General features: G+C 40.6%; 1 protein-coding gene across 1 annotated transcript in view; it reads right to left on the reverse strand.

Annotated features, from left to right (window-relative positions):
* The window catches only part of ATRN (attractin), a 165,127-nt gene that overhangs the window by 19,590 nt on the left and 128,898 nt on the right, over positions 1–16,639 (reverse strand). The window contains exon 26 of the mRNA XM_074587197.1: positions 9,731–9,809. Coding sequence (XP_074443298.1) covers positions 9,731–9,809 — 79 coding nt within the window. The remainder of the gene's footprint in view (positions 1–9,730; positions 9,810–16,639) is intronic.

Raw genomic sequence — 16,639 nt, forward strand, 5'->3', positions numbered from 1 at the left:
CAGCAGTTAATATCAGGATACCCCAGAACTTGGCTTACCCTCACTCCCTGTGATTGGCTTTCTGAGATTTAAAATAATGAACCTCAGTACTCTTTCAAGTAAAGCTTTGGTTTCTAGATCACACAATTAATAGGACAACCTGGGAATATTTTAAATCACTTAGGTCTGAAGAGGATTTTAAAGGCAAAATGTTTGACAGGCTTACAATAAAAACACATCAAAAAGTGTGTGTTGGAACACACCATTGGCCTTTAATATTTAAGTAACTGCAAACTGTGAGAACCTGCACAACTTTCATTTGCATTGGTTTGGGGTTTCTTTCCACTACCAGTTGAAAAACTCCAAAACAAAAAAAAAAAAAAAAAAAAGTTAAAGCAATTGCAGAATGGGCAGGGTTGAAACAATGCCTGAAGGTTTTGGTGCAACGAGGCACTAAGAGAACCCGACAATAAACAAGCTCGACAGAAGGTCTGCGGTGGAGGAGAAAAACAGCAGGGAGGACGGGGGACCACCGAGGTTGCTCATCTCATAGTGCCCAGGACTAGAGGTGCAGATCCAGGAGCGAATGGTGCACAAATGTAGTGTTTTATACCAGTGATTCTTTAAAGTCAAACACGTTGAGTAATGGATAATCCAAAATGAAGAGTGTGTTACTGATGGGAGAAAAACTGCCAGAGGAACGGAGGAAAACCTTTTCATACAGTAGCACAGGCTCTCACACGGAAGAAAAACAGCTATTCGGGTTACCAGGTTAATTGACTAATATAACCTATGCTGTGTTTTCTGACAAGAAAAGCCTGAACATTTTATTCACGATAATAAAGCAGTCACCGGTCTCTGTATAACCATCCTGCTACCATCCATCTCAGCAATTGCCCCCTGCAGAGTCTCTTTTATGAGCACAGGGCTACAGTACCTTTTGGGACGGGACTCTGATATTTTCAGCCATGAAAGGATGTCAGTTTTGCCAGAAGAAAGCCACACGTTTTGGATCTTATTTGCTCCTTATAAAGAATGGCTTTAAAAAAAAAGCTAAGCAAAAAGAGCTATCTGGAACTTGTAATAAACTCAAGTTTTTACATGAGTATTTCATCGCCATTTTCAACAGAGACGAAAAGGAAAAAAGTAGAAACTCGAGGAAAAAAAACATGGCTATGCTAAGTGAACAACAGGCACGGATGAGCTTTCATTTTAAGGTAGAGTAAAAGAGAAGCAAGCAGGAAAGGGAGCAAAGTTATTTCCAGCAGACTGGACGTATTCAGGGAGGGTATCAGCAGGAATGTCTGGTACCATTACACCAGTCTACGGTTGAACAAGGTGAACTTTAAAAAGGGGAGCCAGAAAAGAGCAATAGTCTTATCAACAGTTGTTGTTTTTTTTTTCTAGGAAATCTGTAAACCTAATCCCTCAAAGTATTTCTGAAATTCAGATCCTTCTGGACCTATAGCTTGTTGTTTTATCCTCAGGAGATAACATTTTGGTTTTAGAGGAACTTTTACTGAAGATACTTCAACAGAACAAGCTACATGTTCCTTTACTTTGATGAGAAAAGTACAATTAAAGGTCATCCTTTGAGGATTCATATTACAACCTTTGAGTCTGCAATGACTTTGGGATGGTGCTCTAAAGCTGAGGCTACAATAAGGCTCCTGCTTCTGAACCGGGTCTCTACTGCCATGTTTCTGTACCACCACAAAAAAAATCAAGCTCCACTCTGTTACAAACAAGGAAAATCAGCAGCTGTGCTGTGTTCTCCATGCCGTCCACCAACTTTAAAAAACAAAATACACTGAAATCAGTTGTGTGTTTTGAACCACTACCCTGCCTGTATTGCAAAGATTAACTGGTCCGATGGGCCAAACCCCAGAGACCTCACAAACAGCAGCGAGTCTAAAGAAAGTAGTAGTTCCAGCGTCACAGAAAGAGAAGAAAGATAAAGAAGATAAGGGAACAAACTGATTCGTACTCTTCTTAAGACATTTAGGAAAAAAAAAAAAAAAGATTTGGGGACAGAATAGAATATTTGGAATTTTCCTGTATGGAGCTGAAGTTTGCAGTTCTACCACGCAGAGTGTAAAGATGCTATTCTCCAATGTGGATTCAGAAACCCCAGTCACCCCCTTCGGACCAAGGCTAAACAGAAGGTGATAAGGAAACAGAACAAAGTTGTCGTCTTCTGCCTGACCAGTCTTTTAAACAGCATCAGTTCTGCAAAGTTATTAAAGCGTGTCAGTCCTCTTACGTGTTCCCCCCAAGGCTCCGCACAACATATAAACCACACAATCTAATCAAATATCTAAAGGTCTTGCTGCAAAGGGTAAGAAAATTCCCCCAGCAAGTCTTATTAGCTCCAACTTGATCACTTGCTAACTGAAGTCACAGTGATTTTGTTGAGGTCAGAGGATGAAGAGCACTCCTGTCCTTCTAAAACATACTGGGTAGAGTGGCTGCACTGGTAGACAGGCATTTGGAGCTTATTCCTGCACATCTTGAATTGCTGTAAGAGCTTCACGTGAATTCAGAAGGCGGCTCGTCCCATTTGTGCACAGACACATATTTGCTTATGCACATAAACTATCAACCACCTATTTCCAGGCACCCCTGTACGACTAACTTAGAAAACCTTGTCTTGGGTACTCGTCCCAGAGCTCTCCCGTAATGACATCTGCCAAAACTGCAACTCGCAGGTTGCTGCCAGCCAGCATGGGAAGGGGACACCAACCTCCTGGGGTTCCCAAGGGCCTTTGGAAAAGGTGTCCTTCCCAGAGGTGGTGGCAACAGCAGCTAGATGGAGCTGCATGTCTACATGGCCAGCAATGACGCGTGCTCAGACAGCACTATGCGTTACTTTGACGTAACATATATATCTTGGTGTGGGAACCTTTGCTTTACCTTATAGTTACTTGTTGACCTTGGGGGAAAGGGGAGAAGTCAATGGAATTACCTACTCCAAAATAAAAAGGAGCATCAGCAAAGAAGCAAACATATAAGATATAAATATTCCACGAACATGAGCCACATTGTCTCAGAAATAAGTGATTTAAAGCATTTAGCTACAATTACATTAACTACCACGTAAGTCAACAAACAAACAATTTTCTCTGACACTTCCATCATCACTGAAAATTAAGTTTTTAAGCCCCTAGAGCAGTGCACATATTCATGTTAGCTAATTAGTTTTGTAACTGACTTTGCAGGCTATGTTGAAAGAGAGAGGAGGAGAGAATTAATGTTCAAATGCTTCTCAACAGGCATTTCCACACTTCAAAACTATAACAAACCAGAAAGCAAAGCTGCTGGGAAGTTGCCTCATGCTGAAATGACAGAAGATATTTAATTCAGGGCTGATTAAGATAAGTTATTCATCATAATCATGCCCCGTAGGAGGGCACAGAAAACCTGACCTTTAATAAGAAGAATAAGATATCATTTCTTTTTAAAAGACCAGAAGTATATAGTCCATGCAGACTAAAATATATACCAATACCAGATAATTACACAATAGCAGAGTGCACCTTTGATTGACTAGAGCTCTTCTAGCATAATTACACAATACTGCTTCTCTCCCTGATTTTTCCAAATAACTAAATTAGATACCTGTACCACTGATTCCTATCATCAGAGAGAGAGCCGGGAGTCTGAAATGACAACAGCTTCAATATACCTGCAGTTGTGGGTTTGTTTTTTTTAAACAAGACTGACTCGATAGTCTAGCTTCATCATTGCAAATACTGGCCAACATTTCTTTTTTGGGATATTCTAAAACCAATTAAATTCTCCAGTGGAAACACCACTAAAGACTACACGAGAAGAGCTCGGTTGGATACCAACACCTGGTATGATGGTGTCCTACATGGACATATTAAAGCTACAAATGGTCAGCTGTAACTGGCCATCTGCAAGTTCAACCAGCGACGAGCTCAATTAGGCACAGAAGTGACAGTAGCATGTTTAAACAAAAGCAGACCATCAGTTTCCCCCGATCTGGAATCTCTTGTCAACATTAATATTTTGGGATGTTTTTCCTCTTCAGGGCATCTCATTTCTGCTATAATTTCCTTCAGTTGGTGACCAAAGCCACATAGATCACTGCAGAGAGCACACAGCATTTGTATTTTGGAAAAAGCCTACAGGCACTATGAGGTGGTTCCCATTCATAGATTTTAAATTTAGGGGTAGCGGAAAAAGTTACAGTTATTTGATCTGACCTCCTGCATAGTACGAGCCACCGAACCGCACCATGTGATTTCCACAAGGATGTGACTCAGATTGACCTAGAAAAGATCCTTCCAAAAGCATTCAAATTCTGATCCGAGAGCCATATTTCTAAAAAAAAATAAATAAAATTTTTGGCATTGCTACTCTCACCATTAAAAAGAGGAGAAAAGCAAAACAGCTTTTGACTTTTTTTACCCCCAGATGCAGACACTGGGTGTTATGCCTTTGGCTGATTGTTTAGAAGACCCTCATCTCATCATGAATCTTCTATGATTCCTTTTCACAGACAGACTCACAGCATCAAATCTCAGTATGTTCTTCCTTGGATAAAATGAGTAATTTGTGATGCTTTAGTCTCTCGCTTATCTTCCAGATAACAAATTCATCTTGCAGCATTGCTCTGTGCCATCTGCAACACCCAAGACATTGCGGAGATCAGAGTGGACACAGTATTCCAATAACCGGTTAAACACAATACTAACACTATGCTCTTATTTCATCACTCCACTTATAAACATAGGAACTGGGAGTTCATGTACAGTTAATTCACCACGGCCACCAACATTTCAGTCTATTTTCCAGGGAACAGGCATTCTGGGAAGTAAACCTACCTAACTGTTTAAAAAAATACATACACAGGTTTACATTTCACCCTGACGAGACAACTGACCACGTTTTGGTTACGTGTTGACCACGTTATCTAGACCTCCGTAGAAGTTACCTGCTTGCCATGATTTCTCACTCCTTCAATTTGTGTTTCCTCTAAAAACTAAACCAACTACAAGTTAATATTTTCTTCTCAGCCGACAGAGACTGAATAGCACGGATGGTGCTATCAAACAAGAAGGTCCACATGCCAAACGACTGCTGGGAGCTTGGAGAATACAGCAGCAAAATTTCTTACAAGCCCTCCAAAGGACCCGTGACTGCCCAAATTTAGCAACATTTGCAGCCTGACCTTTTACTATTCTTGTATAAGGCCAATACCAGATCCTTCCAAGACACCACCGGAGACTCTACACAGCAATGAAGATTCTGATCTACAGTTACAGTTTGAAAACACTCCAGTCCTGAATCCCTTTCTTTGACAAAGGATACCCTAAATCACAGTCTAAGAGAGAAGATATAAGAGATAAATGAAATACTAACAGGCGAGAGCGGGAAGGGGAAGAAAATGAAGGCAGGGCAATAAATAACACACGGCACACATCCCTTGGACAGTCTTTGCTGTAAAAGTGAATACAGAAATCCACCTGCCTAAACGGTATTCAGTGCTCACGGATGTTACAGTGGAAGGTGCCAGTGAAAAAAGCAGCACTGCTACATTCTGAATACACTTGGGAGGGGAAAGAGGTTTCAGCAACGAGGTCAGGAAGGAAAAGGATAATCCCCGCAGTAAATCAACACACAAAACCCACCCTGAGTAAATTGGGCAGTGCACACAGAGTTCAGTCCTGGACAGTCTTGGCAAGAAAGGAGGTGAAATGTAGACAATTTTATGTATGTTAAGGGTTTAACTGGGCTCTAGACACGCAAATTTAGTTATCTCCGTATGTACTTGGTGCTGATGCTCCCAACACATCCCAACGGGGCATGGAGAGTGATCCAGCTGACCCTCACGCAGACAGTTATTCTGGGTCGGCCAAATCACTATCCACGCTCCATTTGCTGGAAATGTTAAGAGGAGCTATTTCTTGCTCAAAGTGGAGGAGAAGCAGCAGACTGAGGGTGAAGAGAATAGGATCTGGATGCTAAAATGAAACAATAGGACAGAAAATTCATGACAGCAGATGGGCATATTAAATTTCTAATGCCACTCTCGTATTTTGTGCATTATTCTCTATTACCAGCTTGATACATTTAACGTGTCATTTTCTAGAGACAAGATAGAAAGGTTTCCTATCCCTGTTTCCTAATGTCATTCACCTCATCCTAAGCCTCCTATAAAAGCCTCCTTTTTATTTCCATTTTCCCTCTTTAAGATGTCTGAAGATACTTAAACTTGCTGCTCACTGGAGAGGGAATAAACACACAATTTACAATCCCATCTCCTCCATGCCTGATATGACACAAATCGTTCCCATTTTTACTTCAGGTCAAGTTTTATACTCTGCAAGGCCTGAACTTTTGCTCAGTGCTCCAAACTCATTTTCCAACAACTATACATTTGATACGCCATGTTTGCACACCCAAAAGACCCTTTAGTCAGAAGGCTGAAGAACATGAGCACCGACATGTGCAAGCAGCTGCTCAAAGAGGATTAGCTGCAGAAAAGGGAAAAAAGAAGTCAGGAGAATCCTATATATTTTACAAGATCCTGATGTAGATTTTGGATTTGTGGTACACTGCTTTCTCAGTATGGAGTAATGCAAATTTAGTTTAGCAAATGATGCTTCTCTGTTCCATTAACCTGATACACCAAGCACAGCCGCGCAACTTCTCCCAGCACATTTTCCAAGCAATATTGTCTAAATAATTTTGACTACTAGACCTTTCAACACACTCCTTTTCCTGCCCTATACATATCTCAGATTAAGCTTCAGCTATCTGCTTTTCACTCTGCACTGTGATAAGTTAGGCACTTGCAATGCTTATATTGGAAGCAGAAGTGATTGATAGCTGGGAATTACCTGCAGATTGCATTATATTTTACTTACTTTTTGGTTAAGATTAGAGAACGAGCACAGAATTAACCACAGCACAACCCATGGGAGACAGGCGACTGTAACTTGACTACTTCTACGAACATAGCCCAAACCAGACAAATATATTCCTCCAGGGCTGCAGCATGTATTAACTTAAAGCTTACAATATGCTGTCTGAATTGGGTGTCCTGCCACTGCTGCTTAATCACCTCTCCTTTCAACTAGCCTCTAAATCGTAATATGGGGGAAGGAGGTAGAGGAGGTGGTCTCCATCAACTGTGTCAGCAGTTTATAGAGAGAAAAAAACTGGTAAAATGAAATCTGTTTTTCCCAGTCCAGCCTGCAAACTCTGTGATCCAAGACTCCTGTTAAGGGTAATGGAGAAAACCAAAGAGAATGGCCACCTCCAAAAGAAAGGAAGAATGGCAAATCTAAAAATCACACGCTTCAGAAACATCCTCAGAACAGAGGGGTAGGCTTGTGTACACTTAAAACTTCCAGTATAGCAAATTGCTATTAATCATTATTTTAACTACTAATGTTTAAAGAGAGCCTTGCTAGGATTTATTGAGAGTCCATATAAAAAAATCCTGGCAAGCTATAAAATCACCTTAGATAATACTAGAAAGTCAAGAGAATTTTTGGGCAGCCTTTTGTTTCTGGAGACAGTCTTTATTAATATATTAATAATAATATAAATATAATATATTTATAATATATTAATGTAATGCCATTTAATAACGGCACGGTGAAGATTTAAAAGAGTTTCCTCAAGTTCTACAAGTATTTCTAAGAAAAGAGGAATGGAATAGCAGAGATCTATGAACTGCAAGATAGAGTCACTAGATGTAAAGAAGGAGCAAGACAAATAACAGCAAAAGACAGGAATCTGCCACGAAACAAACACACTGATGAACTGCCCGTCAAATAGCCACATATGTAAACTGAATTTAAGACTAAAACACGCCAATACGTTGCTAGTAGTCCAGCTGTTTTCCTTAAAACATGCATCAGCCTGAAAAGTAATTTATAGAGACATTTTTCGTCTAGGCCACTGCTAAAATATTTTAACTGAGCTCCAAAGCGCAGTATTTACTTCTCAGTCTATATTCCTTATACATTCCTAGATAACATTTAACCTCAGGAGCCAACAGGGAATGTTATGCTGACTCCAGCTTACCTTCTTGCCAAGAAAGTGAGAAGGAAAAAACCAGCCACCCTAGTCAAAATTTACCTACCTTCGGAGAATACAGAAAAGCTCAAAGATTTAAATTATTTCAAAGATTAAGGGTTATCTGTTTGAAAACCACTGATTATATTATGCATTTGAGTTCACTAGTAAGAGCAAAAACATCTGAAGCAGAAAGAGGAAGAAGAGGAAAAGAGTTAACAGACATCATCCCGCTTTATTATAAGGAGACCCTCAGATTGAATAAATTTCTACTATTCCCACTACTGCACTGCAAAGTACAACTAGATACAGATTGCTTCGAAGACATGCAAGAAATGGGCACTAGCACAGAATTTCATCACTGTAAAAATTAATCCCCAGAATACTCTTGATCAACTACTCCGTATGAATAAAACACTTTTGAATAGAACAGTTACATGGCTGGGTGCCTACAGCTGCCAAGAGCTTCATACCAGCAGGACAGCTGAGAGGAAAATCTATAGGAACGGGCAGATTTAACCCTAAAATCCAAAAGCAGAAGAGAAACACACCTCACTCCTCTAGGAAAGGATATCTGGTCTGGGGTGACAATGTACAGACACCTACATACAGAAAGCACACAGGGACTCACTTGAATAAAGTCTGGCTTCTCTCATTTTGCACACAAGTAAACAGATTGCACAAGAAAAAGCTCCTACAAATAATCCCAGGCACAGCCTGGACTAACCTCTGACAGGGCTCTGCCTTCCACAGTTTTAGTGCTTACCACAGCAAGAAAACCCCAGGAACCTGCAGTCGTCTGCCCTGCAGCACACAGAACTTGCTCCTCTACACAGCTCTACTACACGCTTCTGCATTTATGCTTAAAAATTAGAAATAAGTACACATTCTTTATGCTATTGAGTGAGAACATGTTGGCGATCCTACCTCAGCTACCCTGCGTGCTTAGGGTGTAACGTGACATTATAGCTTCATTTGAGAAGCGGGAAAAAAGGGTGGTGGAAAAAAAAAGTAAACACAGGCATCAGGGATAAACAAGGAGGAATGGTATTTGGAGGGGTTTACAGCACAATTTTTTTATATGCTGCAAACAAGAATAAGTTGGGAAGCTAGTATGGTCCATGTCTAGGTGAAGAAGAGAAAGCTCTAGCACTAAAAGTTCCTTTTTTAAGTAGTACACTACAGCTTTCAAATAGTGGGTGGCTTCTCTCACCTTTCTCTTATGTTACTATGTTCCAGGAAAAAAAAAGCCAGAACAACCCCAAACCATTCAGATAAGCTTTTGTTTTGAAAATGGGGATTAGCCTTTTTTTTTAACAGATTAAAGTGGGAGGTAATGTGGTTCAGAGCTTCAGTGCAGAAACTTCCTCTTTCAAAACAGATGTAAAGAACATCCTAATTTGCGGGGTTTTTGTACCTATGCTGTCTAGAACCCGAGTTCTGGCAACATAGGACATTCACCCCTATTTTTTTGTGCTTCACGGAAACTGCAGCATCAGGATACTAAAATAGCACCATTTGTCACTGAAACTGTAGTCGAAAGTACACTATTATAAATCCCCAAACAGAAGCATTTATAGATTAGTGGAGCTTATCCTTAACTGAAGGTTAATGCTATGCATATGTGAATAAATACAAATGGGAACAACTATAAAAAAGTCATTTAAGAGATAGAATTCAATTTTGTCATTTTAACCTCTCTTCGTCGCGATGCCCAGCAACTTTGTTTAATCTTCCAAACCACAGCTGCCACCAGGAGCAAAGACAGGAAACAACTGTAAAGGAAAAAAAATAAAAGTATCTTATTGTCCTTGTTCATAACATAACGGCAGCTGAAAAACTCTAGCAAATCAAAAAAACTAGACTAAAAGTTCATATAATACTTAGGGGTACTTTGATGAAAGATAATACAGCAGTGCAAAGTATTTTGCACAGTTCAGTGCTCACGACACCTGGTGAGGAATGATGTACGTCTATTTTCAGAGAAAACTGTTGTTCCAAAGTTACCTATTTGACCTCCTTATACGACACGCACCAATTTTGACCGGGAAATCAGAACAGTAAGGCAAAAAGATTTAATCGAATTGGAAAGGCCAGTATTGACTACATTTGGAGATACTTAAAAGTGAGAGGATGAACCAAAAAAGAAAAGCCTTGAAAGAAGCAGAGAAAATGGATTATTTTTTCTTTTCCAAATTACAAAAAATAAGATAAAGTGTACAGTAGTTGGATTCTTTTTAACTGGCTATTGCAGAACTATAGGCATTTCTTGATTTCCCCAAATCTACATTGCTTTTCTTAAACCTAAAGAGGAGAAAAGGATGAACAGATTTATCAACTTCTAGGGAAAATGCAAAGAAGCAGATATAATAAAAAGCAGTTATAATAATAAAAGCCAACTTTATTGACAGTTATGATCTTATCACTCTGAATACTTAATGAGCAACTTCAAGGCACATAAGCTTTCTAACATTGAATTTTTTCCTTTTGTATAGCTGAACCCCAGTAAATGCCTCTCAAGTACTGCACTGATGGGTAAGAGAAAGTACCTTCAAACCTCCTTCCCCATGCTCTAGTGTGTGTTTAAAGTGTGCTTAAAGGAAAATTAGCCACAATAGATGAGTTATTTCCTAAAGCGCACTATTTATACCAACTGCTGTGCTCTGTGTGTTTGAGTGGGGATTTCTGCTGAATGGGGGAACTGGTGTGCCCATCTCCCTGCCTCTGGGCACGGCTCGGTTCTTGCCGTTCTGGGCCTCCCAGTGGAGACCCACAGCCATGCAGGAAAGGCTGTGGTGGCAGAAAGACCACCACTGCTCAATACTCCCTGCCTTTGAATATAAACTCAGCTCTGCTTTCAAAAATCAATCCTTTTTGCAGAACCCCAAACCTCCCATTTCCAGACAACGCTGTGGTTTGCACTGTGCTCTCCCCCCCTACTCATACAAATGTACGTGACCCCGATGATGATAATGATGACAGCTTCTACTTGGAGATGAAGTCATGGTTGCACTGCTGACCAAAAAAACGCAGCTTATGATGATGGATGGCATCTCATCGCACCCATTCCCTATTCTCCCCTCTCTTCATAAACGCCATGCTGTTTGCCTTATGTGAGCTGCAAGGGACCGCACGTTTTGTCCTTCAAGCCCCACTTCAGCAACTGGGAGTCCTGCTTTACAACAGCAAATTCTTTAGTAGAGAGTAATGCAAAGGCGTGGAAACATTTATCATTAAAAAAAGGATAGACAGCAGGAACTATTCTCTGAGACAGAAGGAGGAGGGCCTGTTCCTGATTACACATCACTATCCATAGCCTATGTATTATGAAAACTATGTATGATCAGGCACCAAACACTCAAGAAGCGGCCAGCAGCCAACGTGATTATATTTTTCAGGCTTAGATATGCACAGAAGTATGTTTTACTATCATATAGTATATGATATTAAAAAATTGGCACTTGTGTGACTTCAGCATTAAAATGTCTGTATGGCTTTTAACGACTCCTACAGTGCCTATTTCTTTATAAATTTAAGCAGGATTATGTAGAGATTTGTTTGGCCTTTTTCACTTTAAGAGGTATGTATTCCAAATTACTTCCCCCACATTTTCTCTAAATATTAAAATCTGACATTATTTCACTGTAAAAGCCTGCCCATTTTTCTGCGCACACACAGAGTTTAGACAAGCACTTTTAATGGCTATTTTATTTCCCTTTTTGAGAGGTACTGGATTATTACTGACTTTTGCAGTAAAAAACAATGTGCCCCCATTAACTAGTAAAACATATACATTAAATCTTTAATTGCTATTTTGGTAAAGAAGCTAACATGCATTATTGATGACTGAGGATTTCATACCTTCAGCTTTCCCTCTCTTTCCCGAAGCTCCCTGTCAGTATATTAAGTGCTATACCCAACTGTCCATACCACCTGGAAACAGTACTTCTCTCCTGAACACGGTCATGTTTGGACTACATGGATTTTCACTTTTGCCACACCTGAACAGGCACAAGTGAATGATGGACTAGCAACATTTTTGAGTGCCCACAGTTGTCTTGGGACTCCTGTTAGCTCCCCACGGCATGAACGCCATCACACTTTCTCAGTGGCTTGGGTATGCTTTTTTCTTCTTTCGAGCTCCCTTTTCCTCAAAGAAACCTAAAGTTTTCCTAAGGTGCAACATTTGCTTCATCTCCGAGGTCCAAAGAGGACAGTGCTCCCTGAAGAGCAAAAATCCAAAATGTATCCAGACAAAGCCAGCACAGCTGAGACCATGAGCTAAATCTTTGGTCTGCTTTGTTTTCAGTAACATTTTAACATCAATGTACAAATGGAGGGTGGAAATAAAACAAAATCTTCAAGGCAGCGGGGGAAAGTGTTCCTGGCTCCACACTTAATTTGACCATGAAAACAACAATATTCAAAACATCTGCAGGAGTCCTCAGGACAGGCTGCCAAAGCACAAACCCCTGCCAGATGATCCCATTCACGTCATGGCTCCAGTGAGAGGTTTCATCTCTGGATAAAGCATTTTAGATGCAGCTTATGGGCAACAGCCACTGCCATGGCTTATCTGAGTCTACCTCCTCAATATCCCTTTTTTTCTGGGGAAAGGAGGTGGAAGTTCTAAGGGCAGAAGAAAAAGGCCAGATGCTGCATCAATCTCTAGCACCTCTGCGTTATAAAGACCCATTTCAGAGAGATTTACCTTCAGGAGGAGTTTCTTGAGAGGTCAAGCATAAAGATGCTGCTGCTTTGTGCTGTGCACAACCAGCGAGGTGAATGAAATTTCCACCTTTCTGTAGGTGACCCTTAAAAGACACGTGCGCTCCATTCACAAGCATCATTCAGACAGCACCAGGAACGTTACACACCAAACTGAAGATACACATCAAAACATGCTGACCTATGAGGATGGCTACTTTTTAGGAAAAATGTGACCTCAGTGAGTTGCAAGTGTCAGGTATGGACTTCTTATTTTTGTTTGATTTGAACACGGCATCTCCTTACATATTCATTTACTCCCTTGGAGAAGAAAGCTAGAGAGGAGAACCCAGAGGATCACCTTTATCCTTATATTAAAATCCCCTTTCCAAAATGCAACATTGCACAAGATGGTTCATGCCAGAGTCTTTCACAGGTTTCTCTTTCCTGACTCACTTCTGGCACCACAGCCAAGACTTTCTGAAGAAAAGCACAGCGAGGAACTAACAATTAAAGACTAATAAAAACTCCTTCAGCACCACAGTAGCCTGTATTTCAGAGGAACAGCACCATACATCTTTGTACCGTCACAAGGAGGCAGCAAATACCCACAAAAGCTATACAGTCACTAAGGAAATATATTTTCCCCCTTGCACTACCCTCCCTCCCTTTGGCAGCACTGGGGGAGGAATAAAAGGCAGCGCCTGCTTGCTGGGCTGCAGTCCATCACCTGCTGGAAAACCCCGGGGGAAGAGAGCAGTCAAGATCTATCTGCTGGGTTTATTCAGCCTGAAGCATCCTGAAATAAGTTTAAAAGGCCTGTCTTCACGTCAGTAGCTTAAAAAAAATTTTTTTCCATACCTTCTCTTGGAAAGCAAGTGTGTAAATATGGAAGCAGCGGAAAGAAACAGCTGCGTGGAACAAGAGCCGTGTTGGAAAATGATTTGGAGTGAAAGTCTATGGTTGGCAGAGTCCTAGTCAAACACTGTGCTCTGCCCTGCTTTCTCCTGAACAGCCTCAGTGATCTCTCTGCCAGCTACAAATATCCACCCATTTCCAAATGGCTTTAAAAATAAACCTTTGCTGCAGTACTTGCTTTACCTTCTCCTTCTGTTTCTCTCTCCTCCAAAAATAATAGTCTACCAAGAGCCTCCTTCATCCCTGAAATCCAGCGTTCATTCAAGCCTTCTCTCTACACCTCCCATCTCAAACAACGCTCCTCACTCATCTCTCTGAAAAGAAGGTAAAGGGGACAGAAATGCTCTTGGGCTTGTAATGTCCCAGTGCGGTTTGTATGCGGTCCTGCAAATATCACGTACAGGTGACGCAGCACATCCAGTAGCTGTACCTGAACCAGCAGCTCTTAGATTTCCATTTTTCTAAGGCCAGTGATTAGTCCAGTTTGAGAACAGTTCAATTGTTCCAACAGAAAAAGAGGAAACCAGAAAACTCAGATGTGAAACCAGGTTGGAAGGAAAGAGAGCAATTTAGAAACATCTAATACCCCTGGAGACTTTTTCATCCCAGGGAAATCTGAACACGACTCCTCATTTGGGTCAGGTTCTACCAAATGCAGCTTTCATTAGCCCACACAAGTTACAAAAGCTTATGCTTATGCAGCACAAATATTGCAATACAGGGAGAAATTACATTTACATTTTATGGACAATATTCTATTTCATAAATAGCTTAATTAAGTAATTCTTAATTATTTATTAGATTATTTAAATACAATAAATGAGGAACATGGTTGTAAGTAATCTCCCCTCAGTTGGCCTCAACACATGCGTTAATCATTAGTTGATAAGCCTTCAGCGCTCTTTATACCACAGGGTATTCCCACCCTGACACACCAATCTGAACCCAAACACCCCGTCTGGTGGCACTTCTCTGTAGCCTAAACTCCTTTTCATAGCAGAGAGGGTATTCTCTCCACTCCAGGTATCCTTAAAGCTCTTCAAACAAGTACACTTTCATCTTTAAATGGCTGGAAAACTTCATCGGCACTTTGATACGATGCATTCTCACGACGAAAGAAGAAAATCCATCTGGCAGATTAGGGCTCAACTATTAAACCCTTCTACAACGTTTATCAGCATCAGAATTGCTAGTAAAAAACGGCAGTTCTAAATGCCAAAATATACAGCAGCTTCAATACTACTGCACTTTAATATATATAGGTCACTTAATTTCAGAAAACACTGCAATGATTACTAGAAACACACCCCAAATTATTTTGATGACTTGGAAGCTATTTAAGTGCTATTTACAAGTAAACTTTAATATGCTGGTGAGTTATAGGACACATTGTTAAGTCCTTGATACATTAAGCCTCAAAATAATCGGAACACATACGTAGCGCAGAAGGAGCGCACACGGTTTGCACAGTTGGCCTTTGCCAAACAGCTGTCTGCAGCCAACAGCAAACCAACAGATCTGGTCTACAGATTAATGACCTTATCTTTCTACTGAAGACGGCACCAAGGTTTAACAAGGTATAACCAACCTTATTTGTGGCAGGTGGTACTATTTTTCTTCTGTATCTGTTTTAAAAATCTACTTATTCACTAGCACAACCAATCTGATGCCCTATATAATTGGAGCAGCTTCCATAAACACAAGATTAGTCTAACTAGCAGTTTGAGATCTTTTGGGAAAGCAGGTATTAATATATTTGTCTGGTTGTTTATTTGGGGTTTTTTGTTTGGTTTTGGTTTGCTTTTTAGGGTTTAGATTTGCAAGTCCTTCTGTGCTATCACAAAGGGCATAGCATCAAATAAAGAGAAAAGTCACCTTGCAGGTCTAGAAGATGGAGCTTTAAGTAAATACATGAAAAATCACAGGGCACATGATGAAACTGGAATGGAAATCAGTGTTATTTTGACATGTGTTTTGAAGGCTTTTCCCTCATACTATTTTCTGGCATCCAACAAGCTACTCCGAAGGCAGGGATGTCTGAGCAGGCTGTAGCTACGAGTGGGACTGGGGACCTAGCACGGCATTAGCCCTGTAGATTCCTTCCATTCTCAGTTCTCCTCTTCCGTAGTCTCTGCACTAATTCGGTCATCTTGTCAACTCAACTCATGAGAAATACCCAAATGAATTACAGTCAGCTATCTGTGGGGAGCTCTGTGGCTCACCCTAAAGTGGACACCTATGTCTGGTAACTGAACTGCTCTCCGGTGTCCATAACCTGCACTGACTAGATGAGCTTTGACACAACACACAAAGAAACCTAAATTAAGGTGTCAAAGCTATAAACTAAATCCCCCTCAATAAAGGTTTAGAACCCCAAAGTGCTTATGTCACATGCAAAACCACTGTGTTGTCACAGGAGACTTTAGTGGCCTAAAGCATAAATGGGTACAGATAACAATGGGACTAAGAGACCAAATGGCCTCATTGCTCTGGTCCACATGTGACCATTGTGGAGGACAAAGTAAAGAGTGAAGAAGACAACGTGGAAGTCATAGGTGCTGAACTGTTATTTCTAACAAGATGAAGAAGATAGGTCTTCCTTTTCATAAAAAAAAAAAAAAAAAAAGTGATTCAGACTGTATTTTAGGCAATTATTTAGTAATGCCATTTCTGCTGCAGTAAGAAGTTATTTAATAAGCAAAAAGAGTAAATAAAATATCTGCATCACAACTCCACATTTGGTTTATTGCCAAGAGGCCATTCCCACTTCTTGAAAACACTGGGCAAATGTCTACAGACAGGAAAAACAATATACAGCACATTAAAACAACTGCCTGACTATTATACAGAGACAAATACTGCTCCCTCTGAAGTTTTTCTGAGGAACCAGGCGGGGTCCAAAGTGGCAACGCTCACGCCATTGCAACCAACTGGGGAACAAACCAGGCGAGCAACCAATGTTCTTTAGCTGCCTCCCGAG

The sequence above is a fragment of the Larus michahellis genome, chromosome 5 (genome assembly GCF_964199755.1).
Source record: "Larus michahellis chromosome 5, bLarMic1.1, whole genome shotgun sequence".
Classification (NCBI taxonomy): domain Eukaryota; kingdom Metazoa; phylum Chordata; class Aves; order Charadriiformes; family Laridae; genus Larus; species Larus michahellis.